Below are 17,246 nucleotides of genomic sequence, written 5' to 3'. Positions count from 1 at the left end.
AGCTCAGCTGAATGTATATCACATGATTAAGGTGCCTGTCTTACCATGTTATCACCGACTATTCCCAAGGTTAGGTGATAATCGAGTGACACAAGAGCCTGTCTGTGGCTGGCTGCCATCACCAACGACAAAAGCACCAGTTACACCAGTACCCCCAAGACTAGCTATCATTCGCTCGTCGTGCTGATCATAATCCAGAGAGAACATGGGTGTCACAATTCCCAGTGACTACTCATGGTATAGCCAACTTTGACGCGTCTACCGAGAGATTGAAGTGACAGTGTCTAAGATTGTGCTACACTATCCTTGTTGTTTGTCAGGGAGCTAAGAGAAGAATTGGGTCCCTAATGAGAAGCCTCATTCCTTCGATGCCATGCTTGCATGTCTGTCACAAATAATGGGATCCCCAAATAATAGCACCGGTAATGCTTCAATTGAGCTTGTGTGCCGTATTCACACCTTCTTAGAGGAGTCTTACGTCGGTTTCTGCTCCTCCCGCTGTAAGACTGGCTACTGTTTTCCTGGCATCAAACATGCGCGGATTCGTGTTGCCACTCTTGGTGAAGAGATATTCATTCTCAGTACTCCGCAGTCACGCCCAAGAACTTCTCAAGGATGCTCTGAAACACTGTCAAAGTTGTTGGTTAACCTGGCCGAGATCTACGATTGCCTCGTTCAGCCACGGCTATCCTGATCTTAACAACCAGGAAACCTATCTATAGTACAATTTTCATGCGCAGTTTCATGACACATTCCCGAGATGATCCTGTGACTATTGTCACCCGGTTTCTTCACAACACCATACCTATACCCCTGACTCGAGAGTCTTTCAGCTTATAATGGCAACCAACATATTCCTATATGACTCGACACGAGGTACGAGACGCAATGGTACTGTAACACCAAGCTATGCTATTAAAAGTGACAACGCGCTTAGTCTCCGTGTGAAACCTACTGCCGCGGTAGTCAGTCTGGCTAGCCCTATTTGTGCAATGTAAACACGCCCCCCTATTGCATTCTACCCTATTCATATCCTGGCGGAAGTGTGTGTACACAGCAGGACAAACCCGAAGCACAACGGATACCAAGAGATAGTCTGAATCAATCACATATCATCTTCAGATTGGAAAGTGGAAAAACTCTATCAAACTCGATTTTCCCCTGCAGGAAGTAAACATCGTGGCAACCGCGTAGTCAGGGGCAAAACCGTCGTCTCCACCATGCACCCTCGGCTCAACTGACTGACCGCCGTCCAACATTAAGCAAACCCTACCGCATCAATCTAATACGGCCGAGTGGTGAGCTTTGTGTTACTATTCCCACGTTTGTTGGTCGTTGCCAATCCTACATACCCTGATAAGCAGCAGCCAAGATCCCAAGAACCCCCCAATCCAAACTCCCTGGGGTCAATCACATTTTAGGGCTTAGCGGCACCCCGGCCTTCCCGAAAACTGAAAAGCGCCACCCAAACTGCCAGAGAATCTGACGCTGGCCTTCTCCGAAACGGCTGCTTCCGGGCCCGGAAACGATCTCGGTCGAGAAATAAGCTGGTACCCGACTGTTTGGACGTGACCCTTGTCGGGATGGCTGCTGGATGTTTGTTAACGGTCAAGAAATTGGAGCTGTCAATATCGGGCAGATGCTGACTTTGACTCACCATTTCACTGACTGACAGCATGGTCATCTTCAAAAATCACTTTTCGGACTTGACGCAAACGATTATTTATCACTGAACCAAGGCCGCGATATTTGATTGGAGCGATGGTCGGGATTGCCCTATCGGTCATCATCTGACCCCCACACCATTTGACAACTTTACCCCGGATGTTGCGCGGGATTGCTCTGCCTCTTAGGGTATGCTCTTATTATACTTTCTGAGGTCCGAACACTATCGGCTTCTACTGCGTTATTATGAATGGGTATATTCTCACTATGCTGATAACAGCGGTATCTTCCATTAAATTAAGTAGAATAGATAGCTAGGACCCGAAAAGAAAACTACAGATATCTTATTAGGTTATTTTCTCACCGGTACTATCAAACCAGTTGTTAATAACCTCACCGGTACCCTTCTAAAAGAGCAATGATAGACTCACATTGACGGCCCCAGCTGAAAATCCCGTTTTCCCTCATCCACGTGTGCGTCAGAAAGCGCTGAAGAAGAAAGGAACAACAGGATACTCTTTCCAATCCCATGCATGTCTCGCTCTCGAAGACCCTGTGCTAACCAGTCAGAGATCGTGGGCTTGCATGCCCAAATCTCAAAAACCAAGACACTGCATTTTTTTTCGTTCTTCCACACCCACTTAAAACGAAAAGAAAAAAGATACATGGGTGAAACAAGAGGGTACGTTCCGCCCAGTTAGAGGTACAAAGACAACTTTTCCCCAGCTCTAAGCTAGAAAGGGAATGGTCTCGTCTTGACAGTATGGGTAAACAGTATGGAATCCACAACCACACTTCCAAACAGAAAAACGGTTTCCGCTGCTCTCACCCCACCCCAGACGATGGTGGAAATCCAGACCGGCGAGAATTTCTCTCACCCTCAGCTCGTCATGGCCAAGCTCGATGCTCAGGACCTGTGTTGCATACTCATCCACAGCTCCCAATCAGGAAATCGGCGAATACACTTCGACACATTCTAACCCGCACCTCCATCACCGACCCACGGCAATGACAATTCCCTTCCGCATGACCACCCGTGCGCAGGCCCTCCACACACCGAAAAGAAAACTACCAACACCACCAATACCACCCCATCTCCGTGAACCTTGTAGCCACCAACGTCACTGCTCACCCCCATGGACCTAACTGCCCGAAATCCGCTCAGCTCCCTTTGGCCTTTCCAGGTTCTTTCAGAAGACATCACTCACGCTCCACACGCCAGCTCCAGCCACAAACCTGCAACCGGACTCCGGAGTAAACTCAACCCCCGCCCTCCGGAGTAAGAGGCGCAAGGTCCATTTCTCAAGCATAAAAATGGCCGAAGGATAACCTCACAAGGCTGAGGGAGGCTTCATGAATGGTGGGCGATTAATCTATGCTTCTCGCCGTCGTATATGTCGCCTTCCACCGTCGCCCTCAAGCACAGCCCCCTCTTTTCATGCGGCTCTTCGCCAGTGATAGGTAGGTCCAATTGTAAAGGTCCATCCACCGGGGCATATACAGCCTCGCGAATAAATCCAGCCAATACAGCCACTCGTGTATCCCCACCCCCTCCCTCTCATTTCGCCTTCTGAATGGACCGCACAATCCAACCAACCACACACCTACAACAACCCCAGCGTTTCATGTCTTTTCTGTCATTTTTGACGATCGACAGGCATGCATACATATATACAAGTCACTTTTACCAAACGGCCTACACGCACACATCTCAGCCCTACAAACTTAGGTGAAGTTGTATCTGCTGTGTGACCCAAGCTTACTGCAACCAAGTCTCAGTGCAAAAAGCTGTTAGTCCCAGCAACAGTTCCCGTTCTCTGGCGCGATTCCACCAACAGCACCTGCCAGACAATAAACTCGCCTAAATATTTCCCACCAGCCCTTTTTTAATCCCGCCGAATGTCAACCCAAAGACGAGCAAATATCCCACCAAACAAGCGGTCAGCCTAACGCTTGTGGTACATACACCTTCATTCCCGGTAGCCAGCCAGCGCCAACCACGGGAAGCCCCAATCCCCCGGTCTTTGTCGATTACCAAACTCCAACCTCACCCAGTCACCAGATGGATATGCCGAAAGCCCGTTGCATCACGCAAGTAGCTCCCACCCCGCCCCCCAATGTTTGAGGCTGTAAGATTCTTCACCGCAGCATGCACGCAGATTGGTTCTGTCGGCTTGTTCCGCTAAAAGACCGCCCGAGAAGATGGTGGCTTTACTTACAATGGAACATCATTCATCACCAGCCACGGCTGATAAGAAGATATAAATGAAACAGATGCAGGACAAGGCTGACCTCGCCGTGATTTTTACACCGGCAGCGGCAGTTGCAGCTGACTGGAATATGCTGTTGGGATGACAGCGGGATTTCGCCCATCGCTCTCGGAGATGGAACTCCGGGACCGAAGCCTTCCCGCAAAACGGATCGGAGATGGCGGCTGGCTGCAGGGGTTCGTCGCAGACCCCCCGGCGAAGGCCGCACCGACAAGAGCAGAGGCATATAGCAAACGTGAAAAAAGTCAAGAGGCGGTCAGAAGAAAATAGTATCGGCCAAGACAAGACCAGTCATCACTTGACGGCAGCGGGACGGTCCGGCAAGGTCGTTAGACCGAGGTGAAACAACATCCAACAATGATTACTTTCTGAAAGGACGCTGCAGCAACAAAAACACGGGCCGCAACGGCAGCCGCGTTGCACCAGCATAATGCTGTGGTAGCGTGATGGTGTTGAGTTTGGTGGTGCAGTACCACTCCTATCTGGCAAAACCAGGTCCAAGAGATGGAGGTACAAGGCGTAATGGTTTGTCGGGATCGAGACTCAGCGTCAGCCATATGTCAATGTCTTGCACTCTCTAGCTGCCGTTATCGGCCTTCTAGTCGAAAACAGTTCGTTGATTACTTTCAAGCCCCGGTGCGTCCAGCTCAAAACTTTCGGAGCTAGTTCCGGAGATCTCGTATCTTGTATTCAGGGGGGTGTGCTAGGGAAACAGATTTAGCCCGGTTTCTGTCTCTTTCTTCATGGCACGATATCTCCTGCCCCACCCAGAAGACAAGCGTGTCCCAACTCTTCAAAATTGGTTCGTGAGCCTTGTGCATGGCGGCAGGCCCGACTTCGTGTGTTGCTGTTCAGAGGTTTGTGCGACGACACCAAGGGCGGGACGAGCAGAAGCAGCGCGCCTTGGCAACAGGTCAAGCCCTGGACACAAGCGGGCACGGTGGGGGCAGCCCCCAGGATGATGGTGATCCTTGTGGTTTTAGGCGACTTAGCCCCGAAACCTTATTTAGACAACAGACGCTTCCAGTGAGCTTGCCCCTACCTTGCTTGGCCTCTGGTGTTGGTTCAGTGGTTGAGGCCTGACGATGCTGTTGGTCCGGCCCGTTCTAGTGCAAGCTGGGTGACTGCGCCGCACAACAACCCCGAGGTTTGCTCCGTTCGCGCCCGAAACTACGGAGTTGTCCACACGTGCTGACGCGGAACGGAGATCGGCTTCGGGCTTTCCCTGATCGTCTCTTACCAATCGCCAACCTTCGCCTTGTGCCTGGTTTATATTTCGCCGAATGCTCTCGGAGTTTCAGCAGTGGGAATCAAATGGATAGAGCCACATGAGAAGAACCAAGAAACGGTGTTCCCAACCATCTGCCCTTGCGTTGCGGATAGCGCAAATGGCCCTGGGCACTACGCTACTGCGCTGTCCGTCCTGTTGTGTTCCCAATGGCGCTCCCATTGCGGGGGGGCTCAAGCCCCTCTACCGCTCTCTCGGGTCGAGTTGGGGTGTACCAAAGGTGCGGGGAGTCCCAGCGGTTGTCCCCCAGTTGGAGAAGTGCCTTCGGTGCCGTGTAAAGTGACAGATCGCCGGCAGTGGAAACACAGACCCCCATACGCTTGCCATGGCGCACTTGCAGGGTTCTGGCACCACCACCATACGCTATGAAGAGCCAAGAACCTCTATGGCTCCCACTAGCGCCTGCGCTTTTGACCTCCAGTCTCCGAAGCCTTCCTTGATCTTTCGCTGCTTGATTTCTTATGACAGTGTTCTGCACGGAGCAGCCGAACGAGGGACCTCCGGCCAGGTTGAGTTGCTAACACTGCGCCGCGCCTTTGGTCACCAGGTGACATCCACTCCCCTTCCTACCAAGGCTGCCAGTGATTTCTCATGGAGGGTGCCTAAGGTTCTGCGCAGCCAGAACATCTGTGACTCAACTTGTTGTGTTGTAGTTGGGGATTCTGTCGAATCAACGGGGCTGGCTTCCGCGGCCTGAAAGGTTCGGTGGGGTTATCCTCAATATGAGTTCGAGGCAGTGCATTGGCAGCGATGCATCGGCACAGGGTGTGATTTCGGGGGGGGGGGGACTGGACCGAAAAATGAAGCTCTCTCGTTGGTGAACAACCCAATAATGACGAAAGCTAGCAGACCGGTGTGCGCGGATGGCATGCCGGCTGCTTTGGGGATGGGGTGCTGACTCTTGGCGGACGGGTTGTTAAAACTGCTGCCCGTTAGCTTAAGAGGAAGCAAAAAGAGGCATAGAATATCTGAGCAGGTTATGAGACGGACATAATGTGTTGCTGGCCCTTCGAGCTCGGTTCATGCAAGTCATCCTGAGGTAGGAGGGAGGGTGGACCGGCCCCAGACCGGCCTCTTCGGCAGATGAGCGGATAAGCGGTGACACGACACAGCCAAGCGTTCAGGGCTGCACAACCTCAAATGACCGTCCCCACCGAATTTTGAAAAATGGCGATATGACCGTGGTTCAAGATGCTGCTGGAAGAATGTGCTGTGTCGTAATACAGTTACATGATGGCCCGGGGAGGTGAAAACAACAAGTGTGGCAATCAGCTGGCATCCTCCCCAGGGTCGTTCTGCATGGTGGGGGGCGTCATGAATCTGGCGGTTTTCCTTGCTGGTTGTAGCGCTCTTTTTTTGCTCAAATTGGTGTACGGTTTTTTTTGACATGTTGCATTTCCATGGCGTGCATAGTGATGAGATTGTTTGCTGCGGCTTACCCACCCTCACACGAAGGCAGATAGGAAAGAGCAGAGGACCTAGCTAGAGACATTCGCGAGGACGAGAGTAGGTCCTTCCACCCATGGTGGCCATGGAAACTGCAGAAAGATGGCCGGGCCACACAGGTTGAGGCAGACTTGCGGGTACGCACACAGCCATACAACTGCAGCAGCGATTGGAATCACCTACTTGAAACGTGGCAGAGCAACTCGTCACTGTGGGGAATTTAAAAACGCGAGTCCAGTGCGATGCGATGAGTGTGATGCCATCCCGGCCTTCCGGCCGTCAGATCAAGCCGGGCAGCCAGCCACCTGCAGCATGGAGCTCTCGAAGCATCCCGGGGCCGCGTCGTATAGTTCAGGCCAACCTAGAAAGCAAATCTCCACGTATTCGATTTGCGATCCTTTCAACTCTTAAAGGTATAGGTGAAGCAGAAGGCATAATGATGGGAGGTACCCCGCCTTTTGGTGAAGCCGTTGCCCTTTTGGGGTCACCTTATCACCGCTGGTCAGCATGTTCCTCAGATGCAACCACCGGGTCCTTCCGCATCTCCTGACAGGCAAAACCAAGGGGACACGAAAACCAACAGAGCAGATTAGTCAGACCCAATCTGTTCGAAATGGTCCTCCGAGGCTGCGTGATAAGTGTATTCCCTCTCCCCCCCCCCCCCACTGGAGTATGCAGCATGCTCTGAAGCCATAATATCAGGGTCGCATTTAGATAGCCCCAGGTGTTTGAGGTCAAGACAGAGTTTGTGCGAGGTTTGGCGGTAGAGGTTGAGGGCCATGGCGCTTCTCGTCTGCCTCGTGTCACCGGCCGTCAGATTCTGGCGGAGAACCAACCAACCGCAATCAGCTGCTGGGGCGATCCTTCGGTGTTCGAGTCCCTTGTGCAACCAAGCTTCGATTTCTTGTGTAACTTTAGATGAGAAAATGGACTGCCACACTAACTTCTGTCGTGGGGACTAGAGAGGTGTTGCGCCTGTGCCTCGCACCAACGTACAATGGCCTTGCTCTTGTTAGGTCCTAGTCATGCTTGGCTGAAGGTGTTCGTGTTACACGGTTGACAATCTTGCACCTGGGTCCTGCCCGTTATTTTTGACGCGCTGGGTACACTGGATGGATGAACCAGAAGCGCGAACAGGGCAAAGCGGCCAATACGGTAGACAGATCAGCTTGACAGGCTGGTTTGACGAAGTCAGAACAAAGATGAATACATTGAATGTTAGAAAAAAAGCAAGGGAGTGGAAATAACAAAATGAACACGCCAGAATGGAAATCCCTGCAGACGAGCGAGAGCCGGAGCTACCAACAACCTTGAACGGATTTAGGGGCGTTCGTGATCTGAGTCCTCGCAAGGTTATCCCCTGCGCCCATCCAACCATTTCCTCATTCCCTGTTCCGAGTTGTATGAGCCGTGTTTTTGATCGCCCACGCTCAGTGCTGCCCGTCTGTCGGTCTTGTGTCTGCCCCATCTACCTGTTCCTATCGCAAAGGTCCTGAATTTCTCGGCGGCCTGGCCTGGGCCAAAATCATCCTTGCGGTTCCCTCATGGCCACCCTGACAGTACAGACACTATTCTGCAGCACTTGCAAGAAAGTCTGTTTCGGCTTGTTCCCTTGAACCCGACTGACGCGGCTGAGGTGTTGTTGGTAGGTGACACAGGCCGTCGTTCAACCTCCCTGCGCCGATATCTCGCCGCCAAAGACAAACACATACCGATGATCGCTGAAAGGCAACAACGTCCAAGAAGTAAAGTAAATGAAACGCAACGTGTGGTGGGTTGGGTTAGTGAAATCTGACAAGGCAAATAAAAAAGACAAAAACAGAAATTAAAGACGATGCACCCGGGTATCCTTGCAATGCTCTCTGACCTGGTGGTTCCGACCCTTGTACCTAAAACCCTTTTTAAACAACTTTCCTAAGCCGAAAAGCAGGAAAGATCAATAGAAGTAGAAGCAAATAAGCCGACGAAAATTCCTCCCAGTAACAACCCAACCGTTTGGTGTTCTTTCCGATCCCAAGTCCCGTGTATGTATCCGTACCCATACCCATATCGCATGCGTGTGTGTGTGTCTGTGATGTGTGGCGTGTGTTGTGGCCAGCATCAGGTAAGCTGTTCAAACCACCGTGCCGCGTAGCAACCACCCCTCCATTACTTCCAAGCACAACAAAGATAGAAAAGCCGAAATCCATGCCCCGTAGAAACCAGTTTGCCCGTCCAGCTCTTGATAACCGATTTCCTTGTGCCTATTCCCGACAGGCTCAATAAGCTCTAGAGACCTTTTGTGCTTTCCAGCCTGAGAGATCAAGAACCGGAAGAATAGAAAAATGCTCTTGATGTTTAACCACCTGTTCAACCACCTTTTCTTCCACGTTTTTTTTTCTTTTTTGGTTTATATTGTTCATGAGATTTTGCAAAGCTGTTGTGTAAAGAGTAGATCATCGCTCGCTGGCTCGTTCAAAGTCGTGGAGCGCCCAAGCCGTTGGTAGAAAATGTGTCGTTACGTCAAATAGGTACAAGCTGAACGGCGTCGTGTGTCTATCACGTCATGTTCATTGCTGAAGAGGAAGAAGGCGGTGGAATGAGCGTAGGGTAATGTCCAGCCGAGCTCGGCTTGCCTTCGAACCGGCTGCAGCGGTTGTTGGCGTAGTAGGACTGTGGTGGGTAGAAGATGCTTGGAAGCCCTTCCATCTCAGGCTTCACCTTGGCTGGGTCGAATCCTGTACTCATGGAGCTGTTGGTCCCGCTGTCTGAGGCATCGTGACGCGAGTGCGTGAAGAGTTCAACTGGGTGATGCTGGTGATGTCTCGGATCGTGTTCGCTCTCATAAATTGTTGCAGGGTAGTATTGATAGGCCTTCGTTTCGGCGATGGCCTTGACCTCATCCGCCGAGATCATGGGCTCCATGGTGAGCTCGTGATGATGTCGAGTACCGCCATAGGGATTAGAACGAGGGTCGTACGATGGATACCCTCCCTGGAGTATGGAGGATCCGGTAGAATATTCACCACCGGGGCCCATCAGTCCCGGCGGAAAGCCTCCACCGACACTGCCGCCGCCAGAACCTCCAGGCCCGCTGCTCGTGCTTCCCCTCCTCTCGGGCTGGTAGTGTCCAGGAGAGCGCCCACGCACGATCATCTTGGCAGACTTTTTGTGCGCAACTTTAATGTACGAGTCCGAGCCCTGCTGCTGCCCAACATCTGCCCACAGCTCCACGATAAGGTGATAGTATTGCTGTGCAGCCCTCCTCTTGCCGTTGTTGGCCGTGGCCTGCTTGAACTGAATACGCTCAAATGTGTGTTCAGTGGGAGCCGAATTCTGCGGAGGAGCACCAAAGCCTTGATCGTAGGGCCTGGAGGATGCGAGGCCGCCGTCTGGCCCGTACAATGCGAGTGGATGGTGTGTAGCCTGCTGCGGCTTTGCTGAGAGCCGGACTTTCTCTGGTTTGGCGATTGGCCCTTTGTCTCGCTTGGGCGTGTGCTGGACGAGCTCAATGGAGTGGTTGTCGTTGTCTGCCACGACCGCAGAAATACACATGGCGAAGCCGAACACTGTGTGCGCCTGTGTAGATCCCGTTGGCTGGAACTGGATGCCCGCATGCGGGAGCACGGGCGACAGAGAGAATGAGCAAATGCATGAGAAGTAGTTGCGTCTATAGCAGGTCCACTCATTGTCGGCCAGGAAAAAGCCCTTGTCGATGATGCCGTTGATGTCCACCTTGATGGGAGTCGAATTCTGGTCAGCATATGACAAATGGCCGTGTTGTGTCAAGCTTCCCAGTGGCGGGATGTTTTGCTGCGACTTGGACCCGAATCCAGAGTCCATCTTGAGAGAGGCGTAACTGGCCGGGCTGTTGGTGGGCGAGAGGTGAGGCCGTCGTGAAGGGAAGGAGGGGGACCGCGGGATAAAGTGGTGATCTGGCTGGCGCCTGTTGAAGGAGGGCGTCCCTGTCGCGTAGATATCACGCGCAGCACCCAAGTGTGATCCTGGATGTGGCAATGTTGTGGACCGAGGGGCATGTGCCATGCCCGAGGGGCTCGATGTGCTACTGCTACAGCTGTAAGCGCTGGGAAGAATCGAGTGCGCCATGGGATGGCGAGCTCATAACGAGAGGGCAGAAAAGAAGCTAAGTGTATCACGTACTTGGAGCCCAGTCGAGGCCTGACGTCCAGGCCGGGGAAGACGGGGGGGGCGGAGGAATAATAATGACCGCCTTCAGGGGAGTACGGAGTGACGGGAGGCGGTGGGATCAGGCTTAAATAGGAGGAAGGCTGCGTTGGTGCTTCCGGTATCGTTGACAAACTGTTAGTGGACCCCTGGGTGAAGCTGTGAGAATAGAGACTTCGGGTCAGCACACGCGGCCACGCCTCAGAACCATGCAGAAGGGGGAACAATGATGGGGCAGGCAGGTAGTGTCAAGCCAGTTCGTCCACAGGCAGGGCGTCCACAACGCGATGCTCGGTGTCCCCAGGCTCCCCCCTGCTGCACCACTGCAAAACACTTGTGCGCCGGTAGGACGGTGCTTGCTAGGTGGTACTGCCAACGTACTGCCAGCTAGGTGTAGCACAGAGCCACCTAGCAGCTGCTAACGGAAACCGGGGAGACAGAGGACGGCGCATGCGGCAACAGGCGCGGGAGGAAGGCTCACAAAGCTGCCGATCTCATGTAACCCGTCCGGCGCCGAAGCAAGCACCCATTTCTTCCGCCACCGCTGCACTGCAATCGAGCGAGGTTGAAGATGAGGAAGATGACAGTACCTCGAGGCACACACCCCGGCCAAGTCCAGTTGCCACAAGACGAGGAGGATGCGGCAAGCCCGAGGCTTGGGGGAAAACAAGAACGGAAACTTGGGGTATGGGATACTGACGCTTGCCTGGCTGCTTGCTTGGATGCTTGCCCGCTCGCTGGCCTACTTGACGAAATCGAATCTGGAAGAGGGAAAGGAAGAGAAGGGGTGTGCAGAGGGAAATAGACAGAGGGTGCAAAAGTGGAAAACAGCGTAATGCAGGGGAAAAATAAACGGTGTAGTTGCGGGTGGAGAGCGCGGCACTGTTATTTGAGCAGTACGAACAGACCGAGTGCAATGCCACAGGGCCCTTTACCAGTAAAAAAAAAGCGAGTGACCCCCCCCCAAGGAAAAGACCAATGGAAAATTGCCCATTGACGTACGTACCACATATGATCAGTAGGAGCCGGGATATCGAGATAGCCCAGTCCGGGACCCGAGGCTGGTGCGGGCTCAAAGTCCTGCTATAACACGCACCTGTTAGAGCACTATTCCCATTTCTGTGTTGGCTGGTGTCTTTTTGTCTGTCCGTTCTCGTGGCCTTCGGTCTCGAAAGAAAACAAGAAACTCGGAAGAGCGAGGGTGAATGTGGAGAAGGCAAACGGCAGGGACAAATCAGGACCGAGGATCCAGAGGCAGCACTCGAATAGAGTATCTCATGGCTTGTTCCCGGGGTACTGCGTTGTGGTTGCGGGACTAATAAGCAGAAGCCGACGAGCGGGTGGTGATTGTCGAATGGATGGCGTGAATGAAACCTGTGTGGCGTCTGAATTGGCGAGCTAGATTAGCAAGAGCCCTGCCAGTCCGGCCTCACAGCAACACCGCAAGCTAAATAAAATAACAAAAAAAGGTGAGACGCGGGGAAGAGGTCGACGAGAGAGCAGGGAATGGTGGTGAGTGGTGGGGGCGAGGCAGTTGGCCAGTGACCGGTGAGTAGGATGGAATCAAAACTCGCGCTGGTTTATGAGGTGGGGAGTGGTGCAGTGAACGAATGAGCGAGACTGAATCAATTGCTGGGGGCGGTGCGTTGAGGGGCAGAATTGTTTGCTCTGCGTGGATGGGAAAATGGGTTTCGAGCCATGGACGAGATGAATAGGCAAGGTAGGTAAGGTAGGTAGGTGCCGTCCCCGTTCCGGTGCTGCTGGCTGCTGCCCGTGACAGTGGTGGTCGAAATATCAACGAGATCGATCCATCCAGCTGCTGATGCTGCTAGGTGCTAGGTTCCGCTGCCACTGCTGCCTTGGATGCCAACTTGCAGTCCGAATAACACCCAGCGAGTACCTCGACAGGCTGCCCTGCCCGATTGCCCATGCTGGTAGGTAGCATCGAGGCCGCCGTCCAATTGCAGGGCAGAGCCAACAGGTACGTACTGCCGTGTTCAACAGTACATCAAGGTACCGGTGTGTGTGCAGAGGTACCTACACGTGTATGTAATGTCCTGCGAGCTCCTGGTTGGCTAGTCCGAATTTTGGTGAAACCTCACCAACCCCAAGAGGCCAGAGGCAGAGCAGCATGGAAACAGCACCCAGTGTCAGCACCGACAATGGGTTTCGTAGCGCGCCCAGCAGCCGGGATGCAGCCCTCATGTCGCACACAGATCCCCGTTCAGGCGACGCGCATCTTTGTATGTGCCATTGAAAGACCCTATATTTTTTTTTCGCTCTGACTCTCTCCTCTTTGGAAATGCCAACCCAGATAGAATATGCCATTCCTCTTGCTTGGCAAACTCGCCGCGGCTGCTGGGTGGACGAAGAAGGGAAATGGGGCTGGGCTCAAGGGAGATATCATCTCGGGGATGCTGGGATGAGTGCAGCTGCGGAGGTCTGCTTGAACTCCAGAGAGCTGGGAGCAGTTGACTGACGGACGGACGACGGAGTCGGAACGGAGGGCATGGAAAGCGACTGCATGCAGCAACCCCGGGGCCTTGGCCCGACGATCGGAAAGGGCGGGCCCCAGGCCAGTCCGAGAGATGCGTGACAACGGTGCAGAGAGTCGAGTGTGCCGAGTGTGGAACGGTGGGTGTGCTGGTGGTGGGTATAATGGGAGGTGTGTGTTTTGAAAATGATAAAAGAGAATGGCGCCAAACAGCTGCAAGGCCAACCACAGCCTCGCCAAGTCGGCATAGCAATATACAAAGAATGAAAGGGGAAAATATGGAGAAAAAAGATGACGAAACAATTCGCAGGGGTGGCTTTTTTTTGGGTTTTTTTTTAAGCTGCTACTGACCTTCTTGTGTACAGTGGTTTCGAGTGAGGCAAATCGCTGACCCCGAAAATATCTTGCCGTCGATGCTGGTTGCTCGAGTCGTTCTGCAAGGCTGGCTGGCACTCCGTACCATTGCCAAGAGGTGCTCGCCGTTGAGTCGTCCAGGAGCCACAGCAGAAACTGGACTAAAATCCAAAGGCTCGGAAAAGATAGGGTTTGAAGGGAAGGAAAAAGAAAAGAAATTGAGATATACCTTGGGGAGTGGTTGATTCATGCGAGACGCCTCGGCTCCAGCAGGGAGCAATGTCTTGCTGCTGACAAGAAGGTCTTCTTCTCTTCGCGTTTGCGGCGCCTGTAGCGATAGCACCCATGGTCAGCTCATGGATTTCTTACATGAGAAGGTAGACGGGGCCCGGCCATGTTGCCTCTGCCGTCCCTGGGGCTGCACAGGTAGTTGTAAAAGCGACCGCGCATGCCGAGGACGGCGAGGCGAGATTGGCCGTCGGCGAAAGGCCTGCGGACAGAACACCACCGACGACTCGCGTGCCTTCGCTGCTGTCCAAAACCGCCCGAGTGTGCAGCTATCGTCTTCCGTGTGGCTTGCAGCGTGCTGTTCCAGAAGCGGATTGGCTGAAGAAAACTTAAACTGACCTCAGAACGAGCCCCTGTCTTGCCAAGCCGCAAGATCACCAGCCCTGCACATCGACAGTAAGGTGTCGTGCCGTTGTTTTTACCTGCCCAAACCACTTCTGTCAGTCAACATATGGACTCAGACCGGCCTCTCACAGTCACGCATCAATAACAATCATCGGTCCACTGCGGCGGCCAAAAGATGGCGAACGGGTAAACATCAGACCAACCCTGTCGAGCAACTGCAGAGAGTTGGGAACAGGTAGGTCCCTGGGTGAGCAAGCTCGGCCATGTTCCAGGTTGACTTGTGTCGTCTGATTAGAGTTCGACGAAAGTGGCACCGAGAGCGGGATGGAGAATCATCTGAGATCATCCAACACTCGCTTAGTCCGTCGAGGTCTTGATGCTATTTTCGAGCTCGTTTGTTCCGATGCAGATATTTCTTGGCTTTGGGCTCCGAGTTTCTTGGACCAGCCCAGTCCTGTTTGCTCGGGGGAAATGCACCTCCATGCGGTCCCAGATGAGTCCATGTAGAATCGGGATCCGTATTCAGACTAAATCTCGCCGACTTCTCTGATTGCTCGGCGCCTTGTGTCTTCATGCAGGAAAGTGAGGCATCTGTTGCTGCATTCGGGTCGGAATCCCGCGAGACTGAGCGTTCCAGCTGGCTGGCTCTCTGAACCCGTTTCTCGACCTCCTCCATGAGAACAGATCGGACCGAAAGGGCCAAGCAGAGGAAACATTTTTGATATGACTCAAACATGTTAGAAGAACAAATTGATGTGCTTACCTCGACCGAGTTCCTCTGAAGACGAGCCTAGTTTCTGCGTATCAACGGCGCTGAAAGGCGGGTCGATCTTGCTGGGTAGGATTCGGAGCTTCTGAGCAGGGTAGAACGGGACGAGCCGCTGCGATGATCTTGTACCTGGGCCTTTCCCTTCTGCCAGACGGCTTTGCGTATTTCTAGAAGCCTGTGGCGCTTGTGACAACCGATAGGAGCCCCTTTCTTTGTTTCGAAAACGCCCTCTCTCGAGTTGTGCTGATGATGCAGGCACGCCGTGCGAGCTTTCAGTGCAGGATCTGAGATCGTGCCGATGTCGAGAAAATCGTTGTTGACCCTAGAGTTGTGGCTTGAGATCGATTCGCACGGGCTTGAGGGAGAAAAGGGGGCCTGTTGCCGGTGGCCCAAATGGCACAGCGGGGTCGTACAGAGAAGAATCGGTGAAGCGTCTCCAGAGCTAGCGCGGCGTATGGTGGATGGGGACGAGAACGAGGGTAGTTTGCCTTGAAGACGGTGGCTTCGGTAGGGGTTCCTGTGCCTTCTTAAGCCCAGATCGAGCAGCCCGTGTTCCGCAGAATTTTGAGACAATGACAACGAGGACAAACTGAGCGGAACGAGAGGAGAGCCCCGGCTTTTTAAAAATAAAAGACAAGCATCGAAAACAGAACCTTGATACTCTATCTCGGGCAAGACCTGATGGAGGGGTTTAGATTGCGTTCCTCCTGGCATCATGGCCGAGTCTCCGGTAGAATCTTGCCCCCCCGGTCAGCTAACCCCCATGTAAGTTTGTGGACAAGCAAGGCCACCTCTGCCAGCTCAGATTCGGGCGAAAGGACCGCACTGGACAAGCAAAGCAAGAAGCCGCTCTAGTTGCAGGCCCATGACCCCCTCTACTCCTGTCTTTGAAAGCCTCAGGCAAGCAAACTCGGGTCGAGGATCAAAACTCGCCACTGGCACACGCCCCCTTCCTTCCTCCTCATGTGCTAGATCTGACCCAGGTGAGCACGAGGTCATAGCGATCGTAAATAGGGCGACAAGTACCGACTCAAAGGTTAACTGCCTACCAGTATGTAGGCGTCGTTGCTCCATTTCGACAGGGGGGGGCGTGGGCTCAACAGCGAGTATCCCGACAAAATCTCGAGGTATCTGTAGCAGGTGGCCCAGGTCGAAAACAAGGTCACTACCCTACGAGCTTCTGCGGTCTCGTCTTCCATGCATCAGATATGCATGTACCCTACCGTGAGAATGTCCTTAAAGAGCGCCACAAACACCCTTTGGTTGATTTGACTGACGGTTTTGCTAGGCCAGAAGCCAGTCCAGCACGGATAGTTGCAGCCATATGACAACCTCTTTGATGACAGGCTCGACAAGAGACCCGCCCTGCACCACTCACCCGCTCTCTTCACCGTGTCCCCTTCTGAGCCTGCCAGGGAATCGGAACCGCGAGTTGCGAATCCGGCCGCATCTCGCGCTGCACTGTAGGTAACAGAAATTGCGCTAGGTGGGTTGGCGTATAGCAGAGGCAGCGTGTTCTTCCGTATGTCAAGGTGAAGCCCCCGCCAGAGCCCATCGCGCAGAAGAGCTAGTCGGACCCTGACCAGACAGGCGGGCAGGGCCGATTCAGTCCGTCTCTTGTGCGGCCTTCCAAGGTCAAATCACTGGATGCTGGCTTTCAATGGAGCGCACCTCTGGTCTTCGGCCCTATAAGCCTTGACGTGTTCGGCCGTTGCCGACAATAATCCATGCAGCGGAATCAGAGACAAACCCATACAGCGCTGTGCTACTCGAAATGGTAGACATTTCGAACCGGCACGTGAGAATTTGGCGACTGAAGCCCGCTTCCAAAGATTGTACCAGTTCGAGACTCTGGGGGCTTCTCCTATCGTAACCACAGCTCGGAGCCTCAAGATTGACAGCCAGCCCCACAGGCAACCGGACAGCCTCAAGGAGCACAACCGCTGACGGCTTGTGGTGGAGACGGACCATGAAAAGCCTCGCGGTAGCTCGCATTTCCCGTATCAACAGAAAATGCAAGAGAAGCAATGGGAGGCGTTGATCCAGCCTGTGTGTGCAATATTACGGCGAAGAAGGTTTTTCGAACGCTTCCCCGGTGAGCAGCCGAAAGACGGACGTGGAAGTGATACTCAATCCAACTAGCGTTATCCGTACCCGAGCTTT

The 17,246-nt window shown here is 53.3% G+C and overlaps 2 protein-coding genes across 2 annotated transcripts; both read right to left on the bottom strand.

The window, feature by feature from the left end:
• Window positions 1-1,019: 1,019 nt before the first annotated feature.
• On the bottom strand, window positions 1,020-11,950 carry QC761_122920 (uncharacterized protein; the record flags this gene model as incomplete). Its single annotated transcript, XM_062875553.1, is given in 6 exon segments — window positions 1,020-5,789; window positions 5,799-6,145; window positions 6,214-9,014; window positions 9,027-10,714; window positions 10,810-10,937; window positions 11,942-11,950. Coding segments are annotated over 3 exon segments (1,644 nt in total). The 3' UTR covers window positions 1,020-5,789; window positions 5,799-6,145; window positions 6,214-9,014; window positions 9,027-9,207.
• Window positions 11,951-13,927: 1,977 nt separating this feature from the next.
• Window positions 13,928-15,797, bottom strand: QC761_0026310 (uncharacterized protein; the record flags this gene model as incomplete). Its single annotated transcript, XM_062872174.1, is given in 3 exon segments — window positions 13,928-13,968; window positions 15,078-15,195; window positions 15,213-15,797. The coding sequence occupies 3 exon segments, from the start codon at window positions 15,795-15,797 to the stop codon at window positions 13,928-13,930; spliced, it is 744 nt and encodes a 247-aa protein (XP_062736124.1).
• Window positions 15,798-17,246: the final 1,449 nt, after the last annotated feature.

This window comes from Podospora bellae-mahoneyi (genome assembly GCF_035222275.1).
Source record: "Podospora bellae-mahoneyi strain CBS 112042 chromosome 1 map unlocalized CBS112042p_1.2, whole genome shotgun sequence".
Classification (NCBI taxonomy): Eukaryota; Fungi; Ascomycota; class Sordariomycetes; order Sordariales; family Podosporaceae; genus Podospora; species Podospora bellae-mahoneyi.
Note: the sequence above shows the minus strand (reverse complement) of the source record. Positions and strands in the feature narration are given on the sequence as shown.